The 26946-nt window shown below is 54.7% G+C and overlaps 1 protein-coding gene across 3 annotated transcripts; it reads left to right on the forward strand.

Annotated features, from left to right (window-relative positions):
- Window positions 1–6724: 6724 nt before the first annotated feature.
- Window positions 6725–26411, forward strand: KRBA1 (KRAB-A domain containing 1). Of its 3 annotated transcripts, none has more exons than XM_023225499.1 (17): window positions 6725–6940; window positions 11433–11559; window positions 11896–12015; window positions 12707–12862; window positions 13259–13411; window positions 14278–14418; window positions 14651–14824; window positions 15601–15756; window positions 16538–16735; window positions 17188–17361; window positions 17760–17933; window positions 20366–20518; window positions 21050–21232; window positions 22008–22196; window positions 22284–22424; window positions 23507–23611; window positions 25043–26411. In XM_023225499.1, exons 1-17 carry the CDS (start codon window positions 6929–6931, stop codon window positions 25882–25884), a joined length of 3198 nt encoding a protein of 1065 aa, XP_023081267.1. In that variant the 5' UTR covers window positions 6725–6928; the 3' UTR covers window positions 25885–26411. The 3 variants fall into 3 exon arrangements, with proteins under 3 accessions (XP_023081267.1, XP_023081268.1, XP_023081269.1); XM_023225500.1 differs by having other exon boundaries at window positions 11941–12015; window positions 13256–13411; window positions 21050–21253; XM_023225501.1 differs by lacking the exons at window positions 21050–21232; window positions 22008–22196; window positions 22284–22424 and having other exon boundaries at window positions 13256–13411.
- Window positions 26412–26946: the final 535 nt, after the last annotated feature.

The raw sequence follows: 26946 nt of genomic DNA on the forward strand, positions 1-26946 counted from the left end.
GATCTCCTGACCTCGTGATCCGCCCGTCTCGGCCTCCCAAAGTGCTGGGATTACAGGCTTGAGCCACCGCGCCCGGCCCATATATATTCTTATATAGAGCTGAGCTCTCATAACAGTAAAGGATATCTCTGGGGTGGCAGTGGGGGATGAACTAAAACCCTGATAGGTAAATATGAGCTGATCCTGGGAATGCCTGCGGTGGCTGTGGTGAGCTAATCAAGGTGCTTCAGTTTTCACAGCCATGTGGGTACAGGAGATTTGGCCTAAGACTTGAGTCTCCCTTCTCTTATACCAAGTCAAACTCTTAGAGAGCCATAATATTAGTAAAAGCATAGGGGGGAAAAAAAAAGCATCCACTAGCATAAGAACACATCTTTCTCTTTCTGGGGAGGCAGAGGGCATCGCCCCTGAGAATCCATAACCATACATCTATCTTCACACTTGTTAGGGCTTTGAATTTATACTACCTACATGGTTCAGAAATTCCTCAACCTGAAAGTTAACATAAAAAGTACTCACGCTAACAACGATTCTAGAGTATCCCCTGGTGGCTCACACCTGTAATCCCAGCACTTTGGGAGGCCGAAGTGGGTGGATCACCTGAGGTCAGAAGTTCAAGATCAGCCTGGTCAACATGGTGAAATCCCATCTCTACTAAATATACAAAAATTAGCCAGGTGTGGTGGTGGGGGCCTGTAATCCCAGCTACTCGGCAGGCTGAGACAGGAGAATCGTTTGAATCCCGGAGGCAGAAGTTGCAGTGAGCCAAGATTGTGCCATTGTGCTCCAGCCTGGGCAACAAGAGTGAAACTTCGTCTCAAAAAGAAAAAAAAAAAAAAAGTACTCAGGCTAACAATGATTCTAGAGTATCAAACAAGGACATACCCTCAAGCCAGACTGCACAGGATTCCTACTGAAAAAGCCTGGCTTAAGATGGCCTCACAACTCAAAGTAATAAATATACAAGGAATCAGCCTATTATGAGTGAGAACCAGCAAACAAAATAAAGTCATAAAGTCAGGCCATAGAGTCAACAGACAGATCCTATAAAGTAAGGGTAGTTAAAAATCTTAAAAGAAGCCAGGCGCGGTGGCTCAAGCCTGTAATCCCAGCACTTTGGGAGGCTGAGACGGGCAGATCACGAGGTCAGGAGATCGAGACCATCCTGGCTAACACAGTGACACCCCATCTCTACTAAAAATACAAAAAACTAGCCAGGCGAGGTGGCGGGCGCCTGTAGTCCCAGCTACTCCGGAGGCTGAGGCAGGAGAATGGCGTGAACCCGGGAGGCGGAGCTTGCAGTGAGCCGAGATCCGGCCACTGCACTCCAGCCTGGGCGACAGAGCAAGACTCCGTCTCAAAAAAAAAAATCTTAAAAGACATGAGGAATTGAAAGCATGGACACCTATGATTTTTTTAAAGATAAAGCAGATATATCTAAAATGAAAAGTGCAGTCACTAAAACTGATCATTTAATTAACAGATTAAACACACATTAGACAAAGCTAAAGAGAGATTTAGGAATGAAAGAATGTAAATCTTTTAAAAATTACTAGGAATGAAGCACAAAGGCCTAAAAAAATGAAAAATATGAAAGAGTAACTAAAAGAGATGGTGCAGAATAAAGGGGTCCAACAAATGTCAAATACAGATTCCACAAGAAGAAAGTGTAATGGGAAAGAGGCAATATTCATTTCACTTTTATTTATTTATTTATTGAGACAGAGTCTCGCTTTGTCACCCAGGCTGGAGTGCAGTGGTGCAATCTCAGCTCACTGCAATCTCTGCCTCCTGGGTTCAAGCAACTCTCCTGCCTCAGCCTCCTGAACAGCTGGGATTACAGGCATGCATCACTATGCCTGGTTAATTTTTTGCATTTTCAGTAGAAACAGGGTTTCACCATATTAGCCAGACTGGTCTTGAACTCCTGACCTTAGGTGATCTGCCCACCGTGGTCTCCCAAAGTGCTGGGATTACAGGCGTGAGCCACCATGCCCAGCCTGGGAAGAGGCAATATTAAAAGATATAATAGCTGAGAATTTTCCAGACTTGTACAAAGATGTGACACCTCAGATTTAGGGCTCATGAGTTCCAAGAAAGATAAATAAAAGATCCATACCTAGTCACATTGCAGCAAAGCTTCATGATACCACAGATAAAGAGATGTTGTTTTTTGTTGTTTTTTTTTTTTTTAGACGGAGTTTTGCTCTTGTTGCCCAGGCTAGAGTGCAATGATGTGATCTCTGCTCACTGCAACCTGTGCCTCCTGGGTTCAAGCGATTCTTCTGCCTCAGCCTCCCGAGTAGCTGGGATTACAGGTGTGCACCACCATGCCTGGCTAATTTTTTTGTATTTTTACTAGAGTCAGGGTTTCTCCAGTTGGTCAGGCTGCTCTCGAACTCCTGACCTCAGCTGATCCTCCCGCTTTAGCCTCCCAAAATGCTAGGATTACACATGTGAGCCACTAAGCCCGGCCAAAGAGATTATCTTAAATGAAGCCAGAGAAGTTAAATTATATGTAAAGGAATAATTAGACTGACAGCAGACTTTTCAACAGCAACAATGAAAGTCAGGAGACAATGGAACAAAATATTTAAAGTGTGAAACAGTTCTCTCCCTAGCTAAACTATCATTCAGGAGTGAGAAAAATGTAAGACATTTTATACAACTGAAAGTATCTACTTCTAAAATATCCTTGCTGAAAGAAATTTTAAAAGTTGTGCTTCAGGAAGAACATTGAACCCAGAAGGAAGAAGAAAGAAGCAAGAAAAAAGAGTGAACAAAGATAGTGGTGAGCACACTGGTAAATCCAAACAGCATAGATTGCATAAAACAAAAACAATTACTTTAAATGTCAGGAGAGAGTCTTAAAAACAAGATGTAACTAAAAAGAACAATAATTACACACAAGACAGAAGGGGAATAGTGTGATTAAACTCATATTCAAAACACTTTCTATCATTTGGGAGAAGATCAGAAATAGTAATTAATATTAGATTCTATTAAACCAAATATGTGTGTAAAATTACAGACTAACCCCTAAATGAATAGAAAAGGAAAGCATAACTTTCAAATCAGTAGATTAATGATTATGATAGAGATTGTCATATTGGATTCAGCAGCAACAACAAAATCTAGCTACATGCTCTTATGTGACACACATCTGAAATGTAAATATACACAAAGTTTGAAAGTAAAAGGACAGGAAAAGATATATCAAAGAAAATAAAAAATAAAGTTAGTGTAGCTGCAGCAATATCAAACAAAATGGATTATAGACAAAGACTATTATTAGGGATAGTGTTACTTTCTAATAATAAAATGAACAATTCTCCAGGAAAATACTACAATTCTAAATTTGTAAGCACATAGCTTCCAAATACATGAAGCAAAAATTCTCACAAATTCAGGGAGAAATTGACAAATGCACAAACTTGATATGAGACTTTAATACCTCTTTAGTAACTGATAGTTCCAAAGGCAAAAGGATGATAAGCTATAGAAGGCATAAACAACATGACTGATAAGCTTCATTTTATAGCTCTAACTAGATTCTACACCAATATTAGAATATATGTACTCTTTTAGGCAAACATGGAACTTTTTTTTTTTTTTGAGACGGAGTCTCATTCTGTCACCCAGGCTGGAGTGCAGTGGCACAATCTGGGCTCACTGCAAGCTCCGCCTCCTGGGTTCATGCCATTCTCCTGCCTCAGCCTCCCAAGTATCTGGGACTACTGGCGCATGCCGCCGCACCCAGCTAATTTTTTGTATTTTTAGTAGAGACGAGGTTTCACCATGTTAGCCAGGATGGCCTCGAACTCCTGACCTCGTGATCCGCCTGCCTCAGACTCCCAAAGTGCTGGGATTACAGACGTGAGCCACCGCGCCCGACCAACATGGAACATTTTCAAACATCTATTGCACACTTGGCCACAAAGCAGTCTGAGAAAATTCTAAAAAATCAACATCACATACTACATTCTCTGACCATAAGGCAAAACTCAAAAACAAAATGATAACTCATAAAAAAGATTCTCATCTGGAAATTAAAAAGTACTTTTAAATAACCTCATGGATAGAAAAAGAAATAATAATGAAAATCAGAAAATATTTTAAAGTTGTAGCCATTTTTACATGGAGGACTGGCCAGCACAATTTGCCTTTAGATTCATTTGGGAAAAGTGCTGACTAGTTCACCAAAAGTCAATTCACAGAATGACCAGAAAGCCAAAAGCCAAATATGGTAAAAGCTAAACCACCGAATATCAATTTGCTAAACAACCAATCTGAATTATTGAATTTTTGTTTGTTTGTCTTTGAGACAGGGTCTTGCTCTGTCACCCAGACTGGAGTGCAGTGATGTAATCTTGGCTCACTGCAATCCCCCTCCACCTCCTGGGCTCAAGCAATTAGCCCACCCCAGCCTTCCAAGTAGCTGGGACTACAGGGGTGCACCTCTGCACCTGGCTAATTTTTGCATTTTTTGTAGAGATGGGGTTTCGCCATGTTGCCTAGGCTGGTTTAGAACTCCCAGGCCCAAACAATTCGCCAGCCTTGGCCTCCCAAAGTGCTAGGATTACAGGTGTGAGCCACCGTGCCTAGCCCCAGTCAAGGATTTTTTAAAGATGTGTTTCACCTCCACTCCTGCCTTTGTCTGTCTCCAGAGCCACCCAATAAACCTGGTTCAGGACAGGTCTTCACAACTATTTTTTAACGCACACACACAGGCTGAGGTAAACACAGGTCTACAGGGTCAAAGGTGCAACTAAAATTTGGGGGATGGGGGTGCTAGGAAGTGTCTCCATAATTTAAATAATTGGCCATCCAGCAAATTTCATGTTGGTGAACTGCTCTTAGTGACTGATGGCCCACAAATGGGGCAGGAAGCCTCGCCAGGAAGTGGAAGTTTGAGTCAAAGTGGTGCCAAGAATCTGCACATGTTAAAACAAAGGTGCATCTTACTTGGATAGAGATTTCTTTCTAAAAGAGTTTAAGTTTAAGGCAGGGGTCCCCAACCCCTGGGCTATGGACCAGTACCAGTCCTGGCCTGTTAGGAGCTGGGCAGTGCAGCAGGAGGTGAGCTGCGGGCAAATCAGGGGAAGCTTTATCTGTAGTTACAGCCACTCCTCCTTGCTCGCATTACCCCTGAGCTCTGCCTCCTATCAGATCAGCAGGTGCTGGATTCTCATAGGAGCCGGAACCCTTTTGTGAATGTGGGATCCAGGTTGCGGGCTCCTTAGGAGAATCTAATGCCTGGTGACCTGAGGGGGAACAGTTTCATCCCCAAACAACCCCTCTCCCCGTCCATGCAAAAATTCCCTTCCACAAAACCGGGCCCTGGCCCAAAAGGTTGGGGACCCCTGGTTTAGGGGGTTTTAAAGTTTAGGGATCCCAGGCCGGAGGGTGGGCGGTGGAGAGGAGCTGGGAACAGTACTACATTACTGTAAGGAGCCCACCTCACCTCGGCACGGAGGTGGGACCCGGCCTAAAGCCAAGGCGGGGACTTACCCTGAGGCACAGGACTTACCCTGTGGGGCTCTTGAGATGAGAAGTTGGACTTCTAAGTTTCCCCTTTCTGCGAGGTGGGGCCTTGTGATATCTTCAAATCCTTGTTCAGCAGGCTGCGCACACACCGGTCCTGTGTCTAACGTGTCTCGGGCATGACCGAGGGGGCTCTGCCCGGGTGGGCGCGCGCCTTTCCTCAAAGGCCTGGTCGAGGGGTTGTCGGCATAGTACCCGAGTTCTGGGAGGTGATCACGGTCGGGGCAGCTGCAAAGGCCAGCCCCGGGCGGCTGGGCGAGGAATTCCCTTTCCTTCCCTCCGATATTGCCAGGCAGAGCGCTCTCTGGGCCGTAGGGTCTGGACGGGACTTCCAAACTCAGAGCAGAGTCTCCTCTGCATGGGACCACAGCCTTCCTTTCCCTTCCAAGCTTCTGTCTGGCACAGCAGGCTTAGCCCCGCAGGCCCCCTTCCAGGAGCCTTCTATAAAAATGACGGGGTCCTTCTCCAGACAGGAAAACGAGGCTTGCTGCGCCTCGCCCGCAGCCCCGGAGAGCCCCGCTCTCGCCTCGTCCGCCCGGACCAGGCCTTCGAACTCGGGAAGCGCAGGGGGAGGCAGAGGAGGGTGGGCCGCGCTGCCTTCCCGCATCACACGTTTGAGGTCTACTACGTGCCAGGAATAACTGGGGTTACCAGACCAGCAAACAGGCACGCAAAATGCGACACGAAGGTAGCTCATGGCTGTGGCAAGCGGGGGCGCGGGCGAAAGACGTGAGGACGCTCGGGGGCCTGGCAGCTGCTCTGGCCCACCCACGCCCGGCAGGACGCTCGACCCCTTCCATTCCGGGTCGGGTTTCCCCGACCGCGGCCTCTGGGAAAGACGGCTCCCTTTTCATCCCCACCATCAGCCCATGGCACATGGGACGCGCTCAGTGGTGGCTGCGGGAAATGAATGAGTGATGCGCGGCGCGTACCCGCGGGCTTCCACGCCCACAGCCGGCCCGGCGGGTCTCGGCGCGCAACCTCTGCCCGCACTTGGGGACGGGGACGAGGGGAGGGGGCGGGGACGAGGGGAGGGGGCGGGGACGAGGCCGGAGCAGGTACGCCCCGTCCCGCCCTGTCTCCGCCCCCCGCTTCCGAGCCGGCGCCGCGGCGCCTTCTGGGAAGTGTAGTCCGCGCCTGCGCCGGCCGGCCGGCCCCGGGACGGAAACGGCACCACCCGCCAAGGGATGCGAGGCGCGCGGGGCGGGCTCAACGAGGCCGGGGGCGGGCCCGGTCGCGCCCACCCCCGCCCCTCCCCCGCGGCCCAGGCCCCTGGCCCCGCCTCCTCCTGCGCCGACCTGGGCCGCCGCCGACGAGGGTCGCGCGCGCCCGCGCCAGGGGCCGCGCCGGAAACCGAGGAGTGGCGGGGAGGCTGAGCCTGGGGATGGCGCGCCAGGTAAGGCAGGCGGACGCGCGGACCCCTCGGCGCAGTGCAGCCCCGAAGGCTGCAGGGCGAGAAAGAGCTGGGACCCCCCCGCCCCCAACTTCGGGATCTACTGGGCGAGGCGGGGCAGGCCTGATGCTCGGGGGTTTGTGCTGGGAAGTTCAGGTCCTCGGACAATCTCTCTGCCGCTCTCCGCCCCCGGGTACCCACGGCCCAGTCTCCACCTGGGGAAACCCCCTTGTCGTGGCTTCTTTCTTTACAAGTTATTCTGGTAGAGTGGTCACGAAGGCCTGAGGGAGTGAGTAAATCTCATACTTCTATTCTTGGTGGAATCCTGGATCCCGGGGGCTGGGGACGTGGAAATGGGGAGAAACAGAAGATAGAGCAAACCCCAAGTTTTGTCCTGGGAAGCCTCCAGGTAAGGCGTTTAGATCGGAGGACTGGAGGGAGAGCCCCAGGCTGTGACAGCCTGGGCACCGTTTGGGCTAGGTTTTGTGTGGGCTGTGACGATGCCAGGAAACTCTGGTGCTGGTACCAGCGAGGCATCAGGTATCTGGTACTGATACCAGCAACTGCTGCACGTCCTTCTGGATGGGCACCTGGAGCCAGTTCTGCAACTGTGGTGGCTCCTGAGCTTTGGCCAGTCTGAGGCAGCCTGGATGGGGGGCAGCGAGTGACTAGGCAGAGCAGACACAGTGCCAGGCCCTTGGTATCATTAGTGCCCCCAAGCATTTGGGGAGAAGGGAGAGGCCAGGCAAATTGGATATTGTTGGGCAGGGACAGTCAAGTGTCCTTTTCAGGTCTGGATGCACAGTTAAGTAGCCCAGGGACACCCTCGCTCAGACATGCCCATGGCCCCATCCTAGGGCCTCCTCATACCACAGTTTCCGGTTCTGTAAAGTGAGGAGTTCGGGCTGACCTTTCAGATCTGATGTTCGGGGAGGGGAATATCCTCACACCGTGTAGCTTCATGGAGAAGGTGGCCAGGGGTGACCTTGGGGAGTGGTAGGTCACAGTCAGGTGGAGAGGAGCAGGGAGGGTTCCCAGAAGCCCAGGGGAATGTGAGCACAGCCTCCAGGTTGAGAGGCCCTGGGGCAGGGTCTGATCTGGGAGCCCGAGCCTGACGCCCACTGGGAGAGCAGGTCTAGGCTGGGAAGGACCGTGAGAGAGGGGCAGGTCCAGCAGGCACTGAAGCTGCAGTTTTTGTGCTGGGCTAGTGACACTGTGGAAGGGTGTGTTAGGAGGACCGGTGTGCAGCCGTGAGCTAGGAAGCTGCCCGTTACAACAGTCCTGGGTCAGGCCAGAAAGCTTTTCTCCAGTGGTTGGGGGAAGGAGGTGAAGTGGGGCGCAAGGAGGAAGGCTGGTGGTGTGTGGGTAGAGCCAGCCAGTGGTGGCCTTCCTCCTCCCGAAGATGAGTGTTGTGGTCCAGGTGTTTGCACACTCACACTTGCTCACTCCCTCACACACAAAACCCTCACTCTTCCTTTGCTTTTTCTGGGCAGAGGGAGGCCACTGGCGGAAGTGCTTGCCCTGGCCACAGTCAGTTCCTATTCGCATTTTGTAAGAATTTTGTCACAAAACAGTTTGTCTTGAGGCTGAGATGGTGAGAGGCCTGGAAAGCATCTTTTACAGATTCCTGGAAGAGCTGGGATATATTTAGCCTGGAGCGAGAGAGGCACCGGTGGTCAGGAGCAGTGTGTGGAAGAGCTCAGCTGGCGGGCTCAGACCTGCAAGCGGGCGTTAGGCAGACAGGCCTGGCTGCAGTATTACTAATCATAGCTCTTAATATTAATAGTCCCTGCATTTGTTTCAGGCACTATTCCTGTATTTGTTTTGTCTTCACAATGTCTCTATGAGGTAGGTTGTTATGATCCCAGTATTATAGATGAGTTCACTTAGGCCCAAATGGGTTATGTTTGGCTGAGGTCTTATAACTAATACGAAACAAGGCAGGGATTGGACTTCTGGCAGCCTGGCTACTGAGGCTAAGCCCCAGCCACCGTGCTCTGCCCGGTCTCTGGGTCCAGAACCGCTTAACTTCCACATCAGGTCAGCGGTGGTACCAGTGGAACCAACACGGTTGGTATCATGTGCTTACTTAGAGCTCAGACCTGTCTTGCCAGCTCTGTGTTGAGCCACCAGAATGTCATGTGGGAGCCCTCTGCCTGGCATGAACCAAAATTCCGGACTCCCAGAAAGAAAGCAGGGGTGTGGCACACACCACATTGTTTGTTCAATCTAGGCACCTTGAGCCACTTCCATCGTTTAGGGAATGGTGGGAAGCCTCCTGACGCCTAAATGCCTGGAAGCCAGCCCGGGGCCCTCCTGGCAAGCAGGCCTTCCTAAGGACAGCAGTCTAGGGCCGCTCTGCGCGCTCTTCTGCATAGACCCTGATGCTGGCTACATTTTCTCTGTTCCAAGATGCTAGGAAGAAATGTAAATAACTCTTTGAGAGAAGTTTTGGAGGGTGTCTGAGACTGTTCCTGAGAGGGAGTGACCATACCTGGGCCAGAGCCACAAAGGCTCAGGGAGAGTCTGCACATTGAGGCAGGAGACAAAGGCTATGGCGTCTTACTGCCCATGGGCCTCTGGGCCTCTGGGCCTCTGGGCCTCAGGCAGGCAGTCACTTGAGGGGCTGCCCCTTGCCAGGGTTGTAGATGCAGCCTGGCCAGAGAGGAGCGCTGGTAGGTGTGACTACATGGGACAAGTTAACAGCTGTTCAGGGAGAACAGGCAGAGAGCCTGGCAGTGAGTGGACATTAAGGCTGCGAGTTAGTGGCAGGGACGGTTTTTTGTTGTTGTTTTTTTTGAAAAAGGCACTGGAGTACAATGTTGTGACCTTGGCTCACTGCAAATTCTGCCTCCCAGGTTCTAGCAATTCTCCTGCTTCAACCTCCCAAGTAGCTGTGATTACAGACACCTCCCACCACACCCGGCTAATTTTTGTATTTTATTAGAGATAGGGTTTCACCATGTTGGCCAGGCTGGTCTTGTACTCCTGACCTCAGGCGATCCACCTGCCTGGGCCTCCCAAAGTGCTGGGATTACAGGCGTGAGCCATCACCTCTGGCCTGGGACGGTTTGTAGAATCACTGACTTGGGTGGGTGTGGTGGCTCACGCCTGTAATCCCAGCACTTTGGGAGACCAATTTGGGATGATCACTTGAGCCCAGGAGTTCAAGACTAGCCTGGGCAAGATAGTAAGATCCTGTCTTTATTAATTAATTAAAATAGCTGTGCTGAGCAGATGAAACAAGCAGTGAATTGTCTTTGCTTTATTAGGAGCGTTTTCGTTTTCTTTAATAATTCATTCTTATGAATAAATAGTTTAACATTCATTTCTCAACAGGAAGGACCCTTCCCATGATTTACCTTCTGTTTGCTTAACTTGCAGTTAATTTTTGCCATAATTTTAAATTCAAGCCTATTGATGCTGGTCATTTTCTAGTGTCTGATGGCCACTTTAAAGTCCACTGAAGGACCTTTTTTTTTTTTTTTTTGAGATGGAGTCTTGCTGTATTGCCCAGACTGGAGTGCAATGGTGCGATCTCGGTTCACTGCAACCTCTGCTTCCCAGGGTCAAGCAATTTTTCTGCCTCAGCCTCCTGAGTTGCTGGGATTACAGGCGCCCGCCACCACACCTGACTAATTTTTGCATTTTTAGTAGAGACAAGGTTTCACTGTATTGGCCAGGCTGCTCTCAAACTCCTGACCTCAGGTGATCCGCCTGCCTCGGCCTCCCAAAGTGCTGGGATTACAGGTGTGAGCCACGGTGCCTAGCCGAAGGACCATTTTTAAAGAAACGTAGACAAAAATGTTCCTGTTACTTTAAAAAGCCACAGGGTAGGAGGAGATGAGTACAGAGAATAGGAGATAGGAGTACAGAGTATAGAGGAGCCTGGTGACCCAAAGCTTCCAAGGGCGACCCCAGGTTTCTTCTGAGCACCTCTCTAAACCCAGCACACAAACTAGGTGGACAACAGAAATGTATTCTCTTACAGCCCTGCAGGCGTGAAGCCCTACGTCACAGTGTGGGTAGGGTCACGCTCCCTCTGAAGGCTCTGTGGCTTCTGGTGGCTCTGAGCATTCCTTGGCTTGTGGCTGCATTACTCTAGTCTCTGCCTGTCTTCACACAACCTTCTTCTTCCTGTGTGTCTGTCTTTGTGTCTCTTCTGATAAGGACACAAGTCATACTGGACTAAGGGACCCCCCCTACTTAGGATCATGACCTCATCTTAAGTAATTCCATCCACAGGGACCCTGTTTCTAAATAAGGTCCTACTTATAGGCGTGGGGGTTAGGACTTCAGCGTGTCTCTGCAGAGACACAGCTCACCCCCAGCGCTGTCTCCTAAGGGGATTCCTGCATGTCAGACCCTGCCCCCGGCTCTGGCTATTATCCTGGAGTGTGCACCTGGAGGCCTAGGTGGGGTCACCAAGTGCAGGGACAGCTAGGCTGGCCCCTCTGGGATGGAACAGCTAACCCCCTGGAGACTGTGCCTGCAGGTGTCCATCACCTTCAAGGACTTGGCAGTGCGGTTCTCGGAGGAGGAGTGGCGGCTCCTGGAGGAGGGGCAGAGGGAGTTCTACCGAGACGTGATGCGGGAGAACTACGAGACGCTGGTCTCCGTGGGTAAGGACAGGAGGCAGCAGCATGTGCAGCAGGAGCCTGGTGGGCGGTGGAAGGGAGACTGGAGTCCCTGGGACCTGGCAGCCTTAGTCTTTCCACCTGTGCAATGAACACGGGGATCATTCACGCTGCTGCTGTTCTATTTCCCAGGACCGGGTTCTAGGTACAATTCGGTGGGGGTATGCGGTAGCCTCTGAGGTTCCAGCCACTCTGTGGTTCTTTGAGTTTAAGTGGTCACGTGAACATGCACAGACATGCAGGGGCCTGGGGTGCCACCCAACTGTGTGCAAAGCAGAGGCCACTCCATTCCCAGGGCCACAGTTCCCTCTTCTTTCCCAGGGACAGCTGAGCTGCTCCCCCTCTCTGCTTTCCTGTCCCCCTCAGAGCCTGGAGGAGCTGTCGTGGGAGGGAGCCACGCTGACGAGGGGCAGGAGCCTGCTGGTGGCGGAGGTCCCCAGTGTAAGTTATCTGTCAGACTTTGGGCGTCTCCTCCCACTCATAGATCGTCAGCCCCGGGCAATGTGTCACCTCAGCCTGCTCAGTCCAGCTGCTCACCTCCCTGGCTCCCCTACTGCAACCTCCCAAACTTTCACCTCTCATCCCTCTGGGCTGGAAGCCTGTTATGCAGAGAAGCACTCAGAGGAAGCCTGGGGTCACCCTGGAGAGTACCTCCTGCCTCAGGCCCCCCACCTGCCACCACCCTGAAGCCTTACCACAGCCACCCCTGCAGAACCTGCCCCAGCTCCCAAAAGTCCTGCCACAAGGCTTACATCCCAAGACCTCAGATGGTGGCCGTGCTCCACCGGCCCAGACTGGAAGGCCAGGCATTTAGGGGGTGCCGGAAAGGCAGAGGGCCTAGATGGTGGGAGAAGTGCGGCGGCAGCCCGCTGGGGCATTCCGCGGGGAGGCAGGGAGATTCATGAGTAATGCAGAACAGAAGAGCCCTGTTACCCAGGCCCTGCCCCCATGCCCTGGCTTTCCCTTGGCCAGAGCACCTGGCCTGAGCCCAAGTCCTCTATATCTCATGGGACATGGTGTCTCCTCTGGCTGCTTCTCTTGTGGCTGGGAGGATCATGTGAGATGCTGGGTGTGAAAACGCGCATAGGTGTGAGTGCTGAGCAGCCGCAGGGTCACTGTGGCCTCTCCGCAGGGGGACAGCCCCGGCACAGCCTGCACCTCACCGCCCTGGTGCAGCTGGTGAAGGAGATCCCAGAGTTCTTGTTTGGGGAAGTCAAGGGCACTATGGACAGCCCCGAGAGCAAGAGCCGGGGAGCCAGCCTGGATGGAGAGAGAGTGAGCCCCGAGGGTAAGTCAGACAGCGGGGCCAGTGCACGCAGCCTCCTCTGCACTCCCCACGATGAAGCGCAAGTCCACGGCACTGCATTGCATGTGGGCTCCCAGGCACAGGCGGGGAGGCAGAGTCATCCGCTGTTCCTCATGGCTAGGCCGTGTGCCGCCCTCTGAGCGCGTGGCCATAGCTGGCGAGAGGGCAGCTCGGACTTTCGCATGGTAGTTTCTGTGTGGCTTTGTCACCCTCCACCCACTGTGGCCCCATCAGAGCCCAGTGATGACAACGCATAGCTGGCTGACATCCTGGTCATTGTTAGCAGCACATGGGAAGGAAAAGACCCAGAATGTGACAGTGTGACAATGTTAGGGGCATCTTACCAGCTGTTATCTTTTCCCTCTTTCCCGACAGCAGCTGTGGCAAGAGAGCCTTGCCCTCTCCGTGGCCTGCTCAGCTGTCTTCCAGATGGCCCTGCCGGCCAGCCCCGCCCAGCTGCCACGCCCACCGACAGCTTGTGCTCCAGTGGCCCAACTGGTGACGGGGTCCAGGGAAGTCCTCTCCCCATCAGTGAGTCTGACACAGCAGGGACAGGGAGAACCAGCATTTCAAGAGCCCTGACCATGGCGTCGGGAGACCTGGACCCTGTGCCCTCTTCATTTTTTTCTAGGACTCGGTTCCCTTGTTGCTCTGTTCTCTTGTTGACAAAGTACCCCAGGGAGCAGGACCACATATTTAGCCTCTGGTGTAAACACCAAAGAGGAGGCGTGATGCTCAGCCCCTGGGGAGCCTCTCCTCCCGCCCTGATCACTGAGCACTTTGAGCACAGAAAGCCTCTGGCAGTTTCTAACATGCAGGCCCACAGCCGGCAACATTCACCTACCTGTGTGCACTGGAGACCATCTCATCACAGCAACCCCAACTGCAGAACAGGGCAAGGCGAGCTCCCAGGACTTCTCTGGAGTCTCATTTTATTTTTAAAACTTATTACAAATGTTGCATTTGTCTGTTTTTATAAAAAATAATTCAAATTTATATGGAATAAAATTGGCATTCCCAAAAAACATACCCCATTTAGCTGTGGTTTCATCTGGTGTTCAGAGGGTGTCAGGCACACTTGCTCTGGGTTTCTGTGTGCCCTGGTTTGAGAAGCGTGAGTGTGAGATTGTGGTCTACATGTCGAGACTGCCGGCATCACTTGCTGAGCCAAATTCGGTGGCTGGGCTCACAGGGAAGGGCCCTGGGGTGTTCACAGTGAACCAGCAATCTTGCTGTTTACAGTTAAACCAGAAAGAAATGGTGAAAGCCCTCAGCCCTCCTGAAACAGGGACTTGGGTAGCTGGAGAAGGCTGTCCTCTTCGGGGACCAGATCTGGGGTGATTTTCCAGAGTCTGGAGCTGGGGCTAGAAAGGCCCTCTTGTGTTCTCCTGCAACAGAAACTGGCGACAAACCATGGCCTACAAGGAAAGAAGGCCCAGGAGCCCCGGGAGCCCCGGGCGGGGAGCCCAGCCCTCCCACCCTTAGCCCCAGCAGGAGGAAGAGCCACAGAGAACAAGAGAGAGGGACCTCGGAGGCCGGTGAGAGGCAGGCTTTCCTCAGTGGGGTGGTGATGGGCAAGTGTGTTTAGTTCACACGAGGAGGTCATGCTGCTCCCCAGCCTGGGCCTGGTGGCAGCTCCACGAGGCAGGCCTTGTCTGTGTTCTCACGGGCGGGAATCTCAGCTGCCCGGAGCCCTGAGTGCCTGCTGAAGCACTCCCGGGTGCCCCATCAGGACTGCACTGACCCCGGCCCACCTTGTGTGTGCTACAGGAATTTCTCCTGGGAACAGCCCCTTGCAAGGCCTCATCAACTGTCTGAAGGAAATCCTCGTGCCTGGGCCCCAGCACCCCGAGACATCCCCAAGCTTCCCGCCGCCTGTCCCCAGCTTGGGCACGTCCAGGCTAACCAGAGCAGACCTGGGGTCTGGGAGCCCGCCCTGGGCAGGTGAGTCCTGGGGCCTCAGGCTGAGGTCTCTGAAGCTTGGTTTGCATTTCAACAGCGATTCCTCCTGCTCCAAACTGTCTCCCTTAGGGATCGTTACCAGCTCGGCCACTGCTGTGTTGCCATTGTCACCTTTCTGGAGCCAGGTGGCTCTCTTAAGGACAGCATTTGGTCAGCTGGGAAAGGAAACTTGGAAGCAGGCTTTGCCCTGGTTTCCTCATGTCCCTTCCTCCTCCCGACCCGGGACCCGAGGGGAAGAGCTGCAGAGCTCATCTGTCGCTTTGCATTGGCGCCAGGCATGATGCATGGGGTGGGCTTGGGCTCTGGACAGCATGGTGGGGGGGCCAGGGCACGGGTCGTGGAATCAGACCCTGAGAGGCTCCTGACGCCTTGAGCCTAGGCTGTTCCCACTCACAGGGCCGCAGTGAGCTTAGCTGCAGTAATGTACTTACTGTACAACTCCATTTTCCTCAAATGTAAGTTTTGTTTGGGACCCACAGAGCTGTCTCGAACAGTGACCCCGACAGCCCACTTCCTTCAATTTGTCCTCGGAGTGATGCCACATGTCTGCCTGCAGGGCGACTTCCATGCCTTCCCTCTCTGCCCTGTCCAGTTGTGGCAGGTGTGTGAACCCAGGCACCGGGAAGACTCAATGAGCCCCTGGAGGATCCTCATCTTCAGAGTTGGCCCCACGCCCTTCTAACTTATCCCGTTTGTTGTTTGTCATGAAGGCTGAGGACACTGGGCTCCAGGTGAAAACGTGTTCCTTTTTCCTATAGTGAAGACCGAGGCAGCTTCAGGGGATTGTCCCCTCCAGGGTCTGCTAAACTGTCTGAAGGAGCTCCCCGAGGCCCAGGACAGGCATCCCAGTCCCTCGGGAGTGGGGAACCCACGGCTACAAGAGAATCCAGGGGCCTGGAAAAGGGGTTCTGGAGGTAAATTCTTCTCACTGGGCTGGGAGGCCCCCGACGTCGTCTGTTACCCTGCCCCAGGCAGGGCTATAGGTGGCCCCAGCATAAACACTCAGGCGCCCACGGTGGCCTGTCGGGGAGAGGAGCCAGATGCGGGAGATCCCCGCTGTGTAAAAGGAGCGAGCTGCGTGGGAGGGGCTCGGTCAGCACCTGATAATCCTCAGGCTGGCTCCCAGAGGAGGAGCTGGACATTCCGAAAGGAAAGTGGGGAGGGAGCGAGATTAAGAAATAGAGGATGGAGCTCTAGCCCAGCACACACGCAGCTCCTCACTGTGATTTGGGGTCCTGTGTGTTTGGGTCAGGTTAGTATAACTGAGATTTGGGATTTCTGCCGTGTGTGGGGGCTGGGAACCCCAAATCCTAATTATACCCACCCAGCCCACACATGGGTTCACGTTTCCGTGCATGTCACCTCAGCTGTTAGCTTCTCAGAACAAAGCCCTGAGCAGCTGGGTTGAGTCAGGTGTGCTGGCCATGGAGAAAGACATGATTGGTGCTGTCCAGGGAGGGCCAACTTCATGCCTGGTAGAAACCTTGGGGGCACCCCAAGGGGCCATGGTCGGGGAGGAGGCATGTGACTCAAGTCTCTCTGCTGGTGATTGACAAGTGACAGCGTTCTGATCCGGTGACTGCCGTGGAGGCACACGGGCTTTGGAAGCCCCTCCTAACCCTATAAAGACTTCAAGGGATTCTCAGGGTGAGTCCAGGCCTGAATCTTGGGCTTCCCACTGGCCTCCTCCCGCAGGGCCTGGATACCTCCTGACCCCTCCTCCCCGTCCTGGTCTTGGAGCTGGCAGCCTGCTCTCTGTGAAGATGGAGAACAGCTGGGTCCAGAGCCCCCCAGGACCCGCATCCTGTCAGCCTGTCAGGCAGCCCCTCAGTCCCTCAGCCACTGGAGACACCAGAGGGGTTCCCCAACCCAGCTGGGGCCCTGAGGCTCAAGGTGAGGCCTGGGGTTGGCTGCTCCGGTGGTCTTCCCCATGGGCTTGTCAGTTCCTAGCCAGGTTCCACCAACCCCGGGGAAGCAGCTCTCAGCAGGGAGCCGTCCCCTGGCCTTTCTTCCCAAGCAGTGAATCCCTTCATCCACGGCCTCCTCAGCCCAAGCCCCTGCTGCCTCGGGGCCTTTGTTCTGCAGTGATTCCTGGCCCCGGAAGCTGCCCCTGCTGACGCGTGGTCCTCCTCACTTCCCTCCTGTCTTCATGCCTTCCAGGGGCGGGGTAGGGGGCAAGAGTAGATCAGTCCCCCACAGAAGGGTTTCTTGCCTGGCAGGTCCCAGAGCCCGGTGCAGGACTCATCAACCTTGCAGAAGGCACGTCGGGTGGAGCCAGCCAGGGGTCTGATGGGCAAAGCTGGGATGTGTGGGAGATGGTGACAGGGTGCTCTCTCCTGTTCCAGCTGCCAGTGCCTCAAGCTCCCCGCTGGAAGCCCTGGAAGCCTGTCTGAAGGGCATTCCCCCAAGTGGGTCATCACCTTCCCAGCTGCCAGCCACTTCTTGTTCCCAGAACCCCCAGCCAGGAGACTCTGGGCCTCAGAGGCCTGAACTGCAGCCCCACAGATCACACAGTGAAGGTAGATTGTGGCCATGGGTGCGGGGTGGCGTGTCCCTGGGCACAGCAGTGGAGGCAGATGCTGAGGACTGTCAGGTCATTATGTTCCCCAGCCTCCTGAGGCGCAGGCCCACTCCCCCAGGCTGCCTTTCATACTCACCCCCAGACAGCTGCCTGCATGTGGTGAAAGCCAGTGCAGATCTTCCTGCCCTACTTCCTTCTCTCAGAACTCTCTCCAGTCACGAGACTCACTGTGGGGTTTCTGTGGGTCACGCGCTATGGGAGTTTAATCTGTGCCACAGGGAAACTGTAGTGGGAGATACTTTGGGGCAGGGTCTTCTGGTGCCCGTGCACCCCATGGCCCAGGGGTCTCCTCTCCAGTGAGCCTCCTGGTGACCACAACTGTGCTGTTCCCTACAGAAGCGACCAGAGAGCCTGTTGTGCCTCTGAGCCTGCAGGGCTGTGTGAGAGACGGCCCCGCCCGGCCCCCAGCCCCCCGAGGAACCCCCACCAGCTTCTCCTCATCTAGCAGCACTGACTGGGACCTGGATTTTGGGAGCCCTGTGGGGAGCCAGGGGCAGCAGCCTGGAAAAGGTGAGCTGGGCCAGCCCGAGCCTGGGGTTCATCCTGGGAGAGGACTTGAGGCCCCTTGCCCCGTCCCTGTGGCTTGACTGGGTCAGACTCCCATGCCAGTGCTGGGAGCAGAGCCAGGGATACTGAGGCAGGAGCAGATGCAGGGCTTATCTTGGGTGGGTTGTTGGGAGCCTACAACCGAAACGGAGGGGGCTCCGTTTTAGTGACTTGTCTCAGAAGGGACAGGACAATGTCTAAGATTTCTTTTAAAATCTTTTTGGGCTGGGCACAGTGGCTCACGCCTGTACTCCCAGCACTTTGGGAGACTGAGGCAGGAAGATCAGTTGAGGCCAGGAGTTTGAGACCAGCCTGGGCAACATCATAAGACACCGTCTATACAGAAATTTTTTTTTTTTTTTGAGATAGAGTCTCTTGTTGCCTAGGCTGCAGTGCAATGGCGCAATCTCGGCTCACTGCAAGCTCCACCTCCTGGGTTCAAGTGATTCTCCTGCCTCAGCCTCCCGAGTAGCTGGGATTATAGGTGCCCACCACCACTCCCAGCTAATTTTTGTATTTTTAGTGGAGAAGAAGTTTCACAATGTTGGCCAGGCTGGTGTCAAACTCCTGACCTCAGGCAATACGCCTGCCTCAACCTCCCAAAGGACTGGGATTACGGGCATGAGCCACCGCACCCAGCCTGTACAGAAGACTTAAAAAATTATCTGGGTAGAGTGGCACCAATAGTCTGTAGTCCAGTTACTCAGGAGGCTGAGGCAGGAGATCACTTGAGCCCCAGCGTTTGAGGCTGCAGTGAGCTATGATCTCACCACTGCAATCCAGCGTGGGGGACAGAGTGAGACCTCCATCTCAAAAATAAATAAATAAATATAAATAAAAATTTCCTTTTTGCATTGAGTTCCTTACCCTAGCCACAAAGAATTGCCTGTAATATCAAACTGACCCCCAACTTAGGAAAACACACAGTGAAGTTCATGTCAGAAACACTTGGGAGTGTGTTTGGTGACCTGTGCCTGCCCCGGGCACTCCAGTCGAGTTGCTCCTGCAGACTTGAGGATCTTGCAGGACTCCGGCATCTCTTCTTGACCTTTTTATTTCCCCCACCCGGTTAATCCAAGTCCTCTTGGTTTGTGTTGTCCTGCCGACACCAGTCCCTCTGTCCTCACCTGTGTCCTGACTGCCAACATATTTACTGAACAGGCCTCTCGCAGCAGCCACAGCTCTGGTCAGGCCTGTGGGGCCTGCCAGTGTCCACAGCAGCCTGAATTCCCAAGCCCCACTAGGGGTTAGCCCCTTGGGTGTGGGGCTTTTCCCCCAAAATGCAACTGACTTCATAGGTAATATGATCACATAGCTTTGTTCAAAAGCTATAAAAGGTTATGTGGGAAAAATGAAGTCTTCGGCGCTCCAGCCCCTGCTGCCACTGCTGTGAGTTCATTCCCCTCCTCTTCCTCACACAGAGGGCAGCATCTGTACATGCCCCCTCCAGGCTGCCTTTGTCATCAGCATTTGTCTTTGACCCCTTTCTAAACTTTTCATATTCCTTGGCCACCAGCACCAGTTTCTTCTTTGGGACAGCAGCGTGGTATTCGGTAGCATGCTTCATGTGTCCTGCCTGGGTGGACTTTGTATACTAAAGTAACCCAAACTGCAGGATATTTCACACTGCCTTTCAGAAGCTTCCAGCCAACTCCCGGCTCCCTCTGTTGCCCCAGAACTCAGCGAATGTGCTGTGGAGAAAATGCACGTGGGGGTCCTCTGGTTTCCACCCTGCCCTTCCAGCCCGTGGACATTCAGAAGTGCTGCGGGTTGCCCTCGCGCCCTGTGCCTCGGCCCAGGATCATCAGCAAACGCTTTCAGGAAAGAGAGCGGCAGCACTGTCCGCTTTATTAGGAAGGGCTCTCCTCGCTCTAGAGTTTCAGTTCATCTAGTTCCTGTTACTCGCACGGCTGTCACTGGAAATAGGATGTTTACAGTGTATTTAGTGCTTTCCTAGTTGAAGCTGCATGCATGTGGGCCTGCCGTGGCCCAGAGGTGAGGGGGCCTGTGTTGTTCCCCTCTGTGAGTGGTGAAGGAATCTTAGCACATTCCATCTGTGGGGCCATCCCCTGATCCCCCGTGCTGGGGACACAGGATGTCGTCCCTCACAGTAGTGGCAGCTGGGTGTGCTGAGGAGGACTAGAACCCACACCTGTGGCCAGTGCCCTCATGACAGCCACAGGCCAGGCTTCTGTGTGGGTGGCCAGGACAGGCCAGGCTTCTTCTACAGCAGCCAAAGCAGGGCCGCTGCAGAGCCAGGACTGACACGTCCAGTGCTCTGTGCCCAGCACTCCTGTGACCCTGCTTCCCTGGACACAGCGGAGGAGGGGAGGCTTCTGCGGTTTGCAGAGATAGAGCTACAGCCCCCATGATCTGTGAATGTTTGATCTTCACAGGAAGCCCGCCAGGTAGCTCCCCACTGCAGGGTCTGGAGAACTGTCTCAAGGAGATACCTGTGCCTGTGCTGCGGCCTGCCTGGCCCTGCTCCTCAGCAGCAGACAGGGGACTGAGGAGAGTGGAGCCCAGGAACTGGACAGCAGACAAGGAAGGTAATAGCGGCTGCCAGGGCCCTGGGTGTAGACAGGGCTGCTCGCAGGATGCCCTGGGCACTGCACCTGTGGGCTCACATCTGCTCCTGAGCCAACATGGTGCTCTGGAAACAGGCCTGGGCAGAGCCTTGTTGGAGGCTGGAAAGCCAGATAGTCTGTTCAGCACACACGTGCAGACCTGCTGGCATCTGAGTGACGGGGACACCTTAGTGCCATTGTCTGTGGCTCCACTGCCCTGGCTGGAGCTGGCTCCTTGTGGCCAGGTGTCCTTGTCCCGGCCGTGCCGGCCCCATGTGCCTTGGTGTCTGGGCACCAGTTTCTGAGCCCAGGGTTCCACGCAGCTGGGTCTAGGAATAGAGAGGTTCTGGAGGGTTCGGGCGCTCCCCGGAACATGGCAGATGGGTGTTTCCCACACCTGACGCTGGTGTGCCCGAGAGCCCAGCAATGGCAGAGACCGTTCCCTGTCCCTTCTTCTGTGGCAGCATGAGGCCCCATGGGGCTGACAGGCCTTCTGTTTTCTCATTAAAACAGGACTGAGGGCCGAGGCCTGGGAGTCAGCCCGTCTTGGGCACAGTAGGGGAGAAGTGTCCACCCGGAGCCTCCGTCTGGTCAGCCCACAGGTGTTCACCTCCAGCTGCGTCCCCGCCTGCCACCAGCGGGGGCTCAAAGACTCTGGGGCCACCAGGCCAGGAGTGTGGAGGTGGCTCCCAGAGGGTGAGCTGGCACCTGCCCTCGGTACTGACAACCATGCTTTAGTTAAAGTGTTTGACAAGGAAATAGACTTCCCCTCTCTGTCCCTCTGTTCCTTTCCCATCTCTCATCCTTTGCCCAGAGGACAGAAGCTGGTGCCAAACAGAAACTGAGGTTCGCTGAACAAGAAGATAAAGTGTCACAAAGTGCTGACAAGGAGCGGGGTCGGGAAGATCGTTGTTTGTGTCCATCCATTGGGTTTCTCCTGTGGAGAAGCTTCTTGGGGGGCTCCCGCTGTCTAATGCTGCTGCTTGGTTTAACTTCCAGCAGAATTCCTTCCTCGATCTGCCACAGGGCCTGGTGGGATACCTTTGCTGAATAAATGCGGTTTTGCTGACTCTCCCATCAGACCAGGATGGGCCCTAACTGAGCCCCACCCTTGGGCTGCTGGCCCCTGTGAGATACCGGGGTGCAGGGATGGTACCTGCCTGGTGGGAGAGGCCGCCTGGCCTGTGAGACCTAAGCCTGGCTAGAACCAGACTGCTAATGACTTCCAAGGACTGGAGATTTCCAGAAAGTTCCCCAGCAGACTTTCCAAAGCTGCTGGGGTCCCGGCCAGGCTCTGGCTTCACTTTTGTCCTCTTTCTCTGGCAAGAGAGGCAGCCATTTAGGGTCGTCTAGAACTCATGGTGAGCGTGGGCTGAGCTGAAAGGGGACCAGTTCTGTGTGCCCAGACACTAAGGCAGAGGCCTGGCTCTCTTCAGGCTGATGACAGAGCACTCTCTGGTCCCCTGCTCAGGGCCTGCCCCCAAGCCCTCCCCGCTGCACTGCCTGGAGAGCGCCCTGAGGGGGATCTTGCCTGTACGGCCCTTGCGCTTCGCCTGCGTGGCAGGCCCCAGCCCCAGCCCCGGCTCCAGCCCGAGCTTCAGCAGCTCTGAAGGAGAAGACCCGAGGCCAGAGCCCGAGCTCTGGAGGCCGCTCCTCCAGGGTGAGCCTCTGCGGAAAGGGAGGATAGTGGGGTGTGTGCTAGAGCGCCAGTCACCACTCTGATGCCAGCTTTGTTTGTGACATTAAGAGAGGGACCGCCTTCCCAGCTGTAAGCCTCCTGTCCCTCTGTCCCCATGTCCTGGTGGGACCCCTGCTGGAAGCAGTGTCAGCAGCCCTGGTGAAGACCCCAGGAGAACAGAGCCCAGGTACTGCAGCGGCCTTGGTGCAGGTGAGCCTCGGGTCTCCTGAGGGGGCGCCCATGCATCCCCCAGAGGGCCAGGAGTCCAGACTGGATCCTCTGAGTCCTGCCTGTCACTTTGCCTGGCTCTGGCCAGGGAGTCCTGCACGTTGGCCGTGCTTTAGTTCCCTGTAAGGTGAGCTGTGTCTGAGAGGGAGGCCGGGGCTGCTGGGGGTGCTGGTGAGCAGCTGCAGGGAGGTCTAGGCCACCCACTTGAAGTCATGTACACGGTGTTTGCACTTGCTAATATACACGCATGCATGGAGACAGCTATGGATGTATTTATACGATAAGAGTGTATGCTTTTAAAACTTGGCATCAATAACAAAAGTCTCAAAAGTGAGATTTCCCCAGCTGGGGGGACTTCTTGGAGAGTGTCCCATTAGGAAAGCTAGAAATGCTGCCTGCTGCCCCAGGTCACCTTGCTTCTCAGTCTCACTGTGAGCCAGTGTTTGCTCCCAGCGGGAAAAGCAGATGGGACAGGAAACAGGTCCCAGTTGCCTGGGAGAAAAGAGAGTTTAGATAGTACTTGCTGGCCTGGCCCCCTCAGGAGTGCTGGAGGACGAGGAGAAGGAGCAGGAGGGAGAAGGAGTGGTAGAGGATGGGGAGAAGGAGGAAGAGGCCAGAAATGGTCAGTGGAGGGAGCTCTCCCCAGCTCCTGCTGCTGTTTGGCCCTGGTCTGTGTAGGCCCGGGCCGTACCACATTCCTCACTCCCCACTGGGCCTAGCGGAAAATGGCAGAGTGGGCTGGGTATGGACCACAGGTTGCCCCAGCACGCCCTCGGAGGTCTCACTGGGGCACGACCCACAGATGAGAATCCTTTTTCCCAGCTGCCTCTCCAGCCACCACCTCCTGCCGGAGCCCCCTGCAGACCGGGCAGGAATACCACACACACGCACCACAGCGGGCCCTTCTACCAGAATTCGCCTCCCTCATGGGCCAAGTGTCCATCTTCTATCTCATTTAGTCATTGTTTGAAAGTTGAGAGTTTGAGATTGTTTTAGGGTATGTCAGAATGGCTCTGGCCAAACGATCGTCTCCCTGCCTCAGGGTCTCTGTGCTTTTTCTACAGGTACAGCTGGGGATCCCTGCCCTGTTTCTCAGCTGGAGAAAAGGCCCAGGGTTAGTGAAGCATCCAGAGGCCTGGAGCTTGGACATGGAAGACCCAGAGTTGCAGGTGAACTGGTGGCTTCCCCCATTCCCTCTGCACAGGCCGGGACCCAGAGCCCCCGCTTGGGGAAAACAGCCATCCAGGGTCACGTTTGGGTGATGGGTAGGAAGTCTCACCTGTAAGCCACTTCAGGTTGCATATTTCATTTCAGTGTTTTATTACAGAACCAGTTGGGATTTTCATAAAAGCAGACACACCTTTTAGAGGTGGAAATTGAGAAGTGAAGAATCAGTTTGGGGCTTGAGGGGACTTTAGAGAATAGGTGAGGAAACTGAGGCCAGGATGACCTGGCCACGGTCATTGTGAGAGGGTTGGCTCCGTGTCACACACCTGCCCCTGCGGACCCATGGTGGAGACATGAGGGGGCCTGGCATCTAGTGCCCTGGGTCACTTGGGGACAACCCCACACCAGGAACTTTCAATGTGGCCTGCGGCAGGTTCTCTTACTGGCTCAGGGTGTTGGCTTCTGAACAGACGCCACCACTTTGCTGAGAGCTCTGAGCTGCCTGGGGCCACCGAGCCTTGCCTGTCCTCTGTAGAAGTCCTCGCTGGGGTCTCCAGGCGAGATCCTTGTTGGTGAACTTGACCAAACAGCGGTTGGGTCCTTTAGCTACTCCAGTCTTCCCTTTTTCCTCGGTTTAAAGCCTTGGAGGTGCCGAAAAGAGAAGGGCAGAGCCACAGCTGGGGGCCCAGAGAAACAGGGAAGAAACCGGCTCTGCGCCCAGCCTGGGGCTGAACAGGTTAGGAATGGCAAGTGCCTGGCCAAGCCTTTCTTGTGGTTTGCCCAGGGTTGGGACCAGTTCCAAGGGAATTTAGGGTGAAGGATTAGGTGATCTTTTTTTTAAAAAAAAAAAAAGCTTATGACTCCTATGAATCTGTAACTTCTGAATAGGGAGAGTAAAGGCAGAAGTGGGTGGGAACCCTTGTGGTTTGCCTGTAACCAAGAGCACTGAGTTCTGGAGTGGCCCCACAGTCACCCCACAAAAAATGCGCAGAAGGCCCTTGGCTGGCCTGGCCCTCTTGGCCCATCTCCTGATGCTCCCATGGCCTTGGTCTCATGCTGTCCAGGGGGCTCTGGGCCCTTCTCACTGACTCCTAGGGCAGGGCTGCCATTTGGTCTCATTAACAACACAAAGACCCACCGATTCCTAAAAGGTGGGAAGACCGCAGTTTAGGAAAGCCTGGTTACCATGGAAACCCAAACCCAACCTGTGGTTGATCCTGCCCATCAGTTTGGGGAACAGCCAGGAGATGTAGCCAGTTTTCATGCCATAACCATTGGTATCAGCGTTTTCAGGCCTGACTCACCTTCCTTCCCTTCTGGAAGCCAGGCCTTGGAGGAGGCAGGGTACTGAGCACCCTTGGTTCAGGGGACCTCTGGGGAGAGAAAGGTCCTTACAAACCAGGAACTCTGACCGGTCCTTGCTCTGGTTTTAGCCAAGACCCATGGGAGGCTGCTCCCCCAGGTCCCGCCTGAGCCACCCCGTGAGTCGCCACCTCCGGAGCTGCCCCCTCAGGAAGCCGCACCTCCTGTATTGCCAGCCTCCTCCCCGCAGCCGCCGTGCCACTGTGGGAAGCCCCTGCAACAGGAGCTGCACAGCCTCGGTGCTGCCCTCGCCGAGAAGCTGGATCGGCTCGCCACGGCGCTGGCGGGCCTGGCTCAGGAAGTGGCCACCATGAGGAGCCAGGTGAATCGGCTGGGGAGGCGTCCCCAAGGCCCTGGGCCAATGGGCCAACCTTCCTGGATGTGGACCCTCCCACGGGGACCTCGCTGGGCTCATGGCCCTGGTCACAGACACCTGCCCTACTGGAGGCAGAAGGGACCCACAAGGCCTAAACCAAAGATCCTGCGTGGCCAGGGAGAGGGCTGCAGGGCGGGTGACCCGCCAGGACTCTCCAGAGGGACCGCTTGCCGGGCACCTCCGCTGCCTCCAGACGCTCCCCCGGCAGAACCTCCTGGGCTCCACTGCAGCTCTTCCCAGCAGCTGCTGTCCTCTGCACCCAGCTGCCATGCTACGCCGCCTGCGCACCCCCTCCTCGGACATACCGGGGGCCACCAGAGCCCCCTTCCCCCTTTAGTGTCTGCTGCCTTACCTCTGCAGGGAGCCTCTCCTCCTGCAGCCAGTGCAGATGCAGACGTGCCGACCTCGGGAGTGGCACCAGCAGGGATCCCAGATAGGCCTAAGGAGCCGAGCACCCTGCTGGGAGGAGTGCAGAGGGCACTCCAGGAAGAACTGTGGGGTGGGGAGCACAGGGACCCGAGGTGGGGGGCGCATTGATGGCATTCCTCTTCTCCACATCTGCTCATTCTTGCCAAGGGTGCAGTGGTGGCGTGGAAGCCCTGTCACCCAACCCCAGGCCTCCCTCTCCCAGGGGATGCCATCTCTCTTAACTGTTGCTGGGAGCCTCACCCTTTGTCCCAACTGGGCAGAGCCCCCAGGTGCTGTTTGCTCAGGAGGCTGCTGTGGGGGTGCCTTCCTCAGCCTCTGGCCCTCTTGGCTCAGATTCAATCAAATGTTGCTTCCCTCCCCTGTCTTTCCCACTGGAGCCGCCCAAGCTTGTAGGTGGGTGGTGTGCACAGGCCATGTGTGCCCCACATATGCAGGGAGTGCCCCACACAGCTAGAGTGGCCAGGAGAGCACCTCCTAACCACCAGCCATTCCTGATCTCAGGAGCCATGAAGGGCTGGGCTCTTGCCTTCTTGGAGTAAATACTGGCACAGATTTCATTTGAAGAGAACTCGGCCCCTTGGTCTAAGCTGGACTTACCTCTGTGGATTCTGAAATTAAAGTGAGTTGCTAAGGAAGGCCCTGACCTGACCCCTGTAGAAGGGAGCTCCATGCGGGCCCATGTTGGGGCGGGGCTGGTTGTGCCACCAGCATGCTGCCTGGTCTCCGAGACATTCTTGAGAATATCCAAGAGTGTGCCAGGAAGGGTGGGGGAATTCCCACAGGACTCATACGACTCCCAGGGCACACTCTGTGAGTCCCCCGGGGCTGCCACCCAGAGGACCCCTGACTGGGCAGCTTCAACAGCAGCATTTGTTGTCTCTGTCCTAGAGGCCAGAAGTCTACAATCCAGGTGTCAGGGTCGGCTCCTCCTTCGGGCGAGGAGGGAGGATCTGTCCCAGGCCTCTCCCTTTGGCCTGTAGATGGCTGTCTTCCTGTTCAGATGGTGTTTTCTACACAGCTGTCTCCAAATTTCCCTGTCACATCAGGGCTGCAGTGCTATGGAATTATGACTCACCCTAGTGAGTCCATTTTAACCTGATGACCTCTCTAAATACCCCGTCTCCAAGTGAGGTCACATTCGGAGGTACTGGAGGTTAGGCCTTCACCATA

The sequence above is a fragment of the Piliocolobus tephrosceles genome, chromosome 8 (genome assembly GCF_002776525.5).
Source record: "Piliocolobus tephrosceles isolate RC106 chromosome 8, ASM277652v3, whole genome shotgun sequence".
Lineage (NCBI taxonomy): Eukaryota > Metazoa > Chordata > Mammalia > Primates > Cercopithecidae > Piliocolobus > Piliocolobus tephrosceles.

Coding starts and splice junctions, on each gene's coding strand:
- KRBA1 (XM_023225499.1), top strand. Junction 11,560..11,895: donor CGAGACGCTGGTCTCCGTGG/GTAAGGACAGGA, acceptor CTTCTTTCCCAG/GGACAGCTGAGCTGCTCCCC. Junction 13,412..14,277: donor GGGAAGTCCTCTCCCCATCA/GTGAGTCTGACA, acceptor CTCCTGCAACAG/AAACTGGCGACAAACCATGG.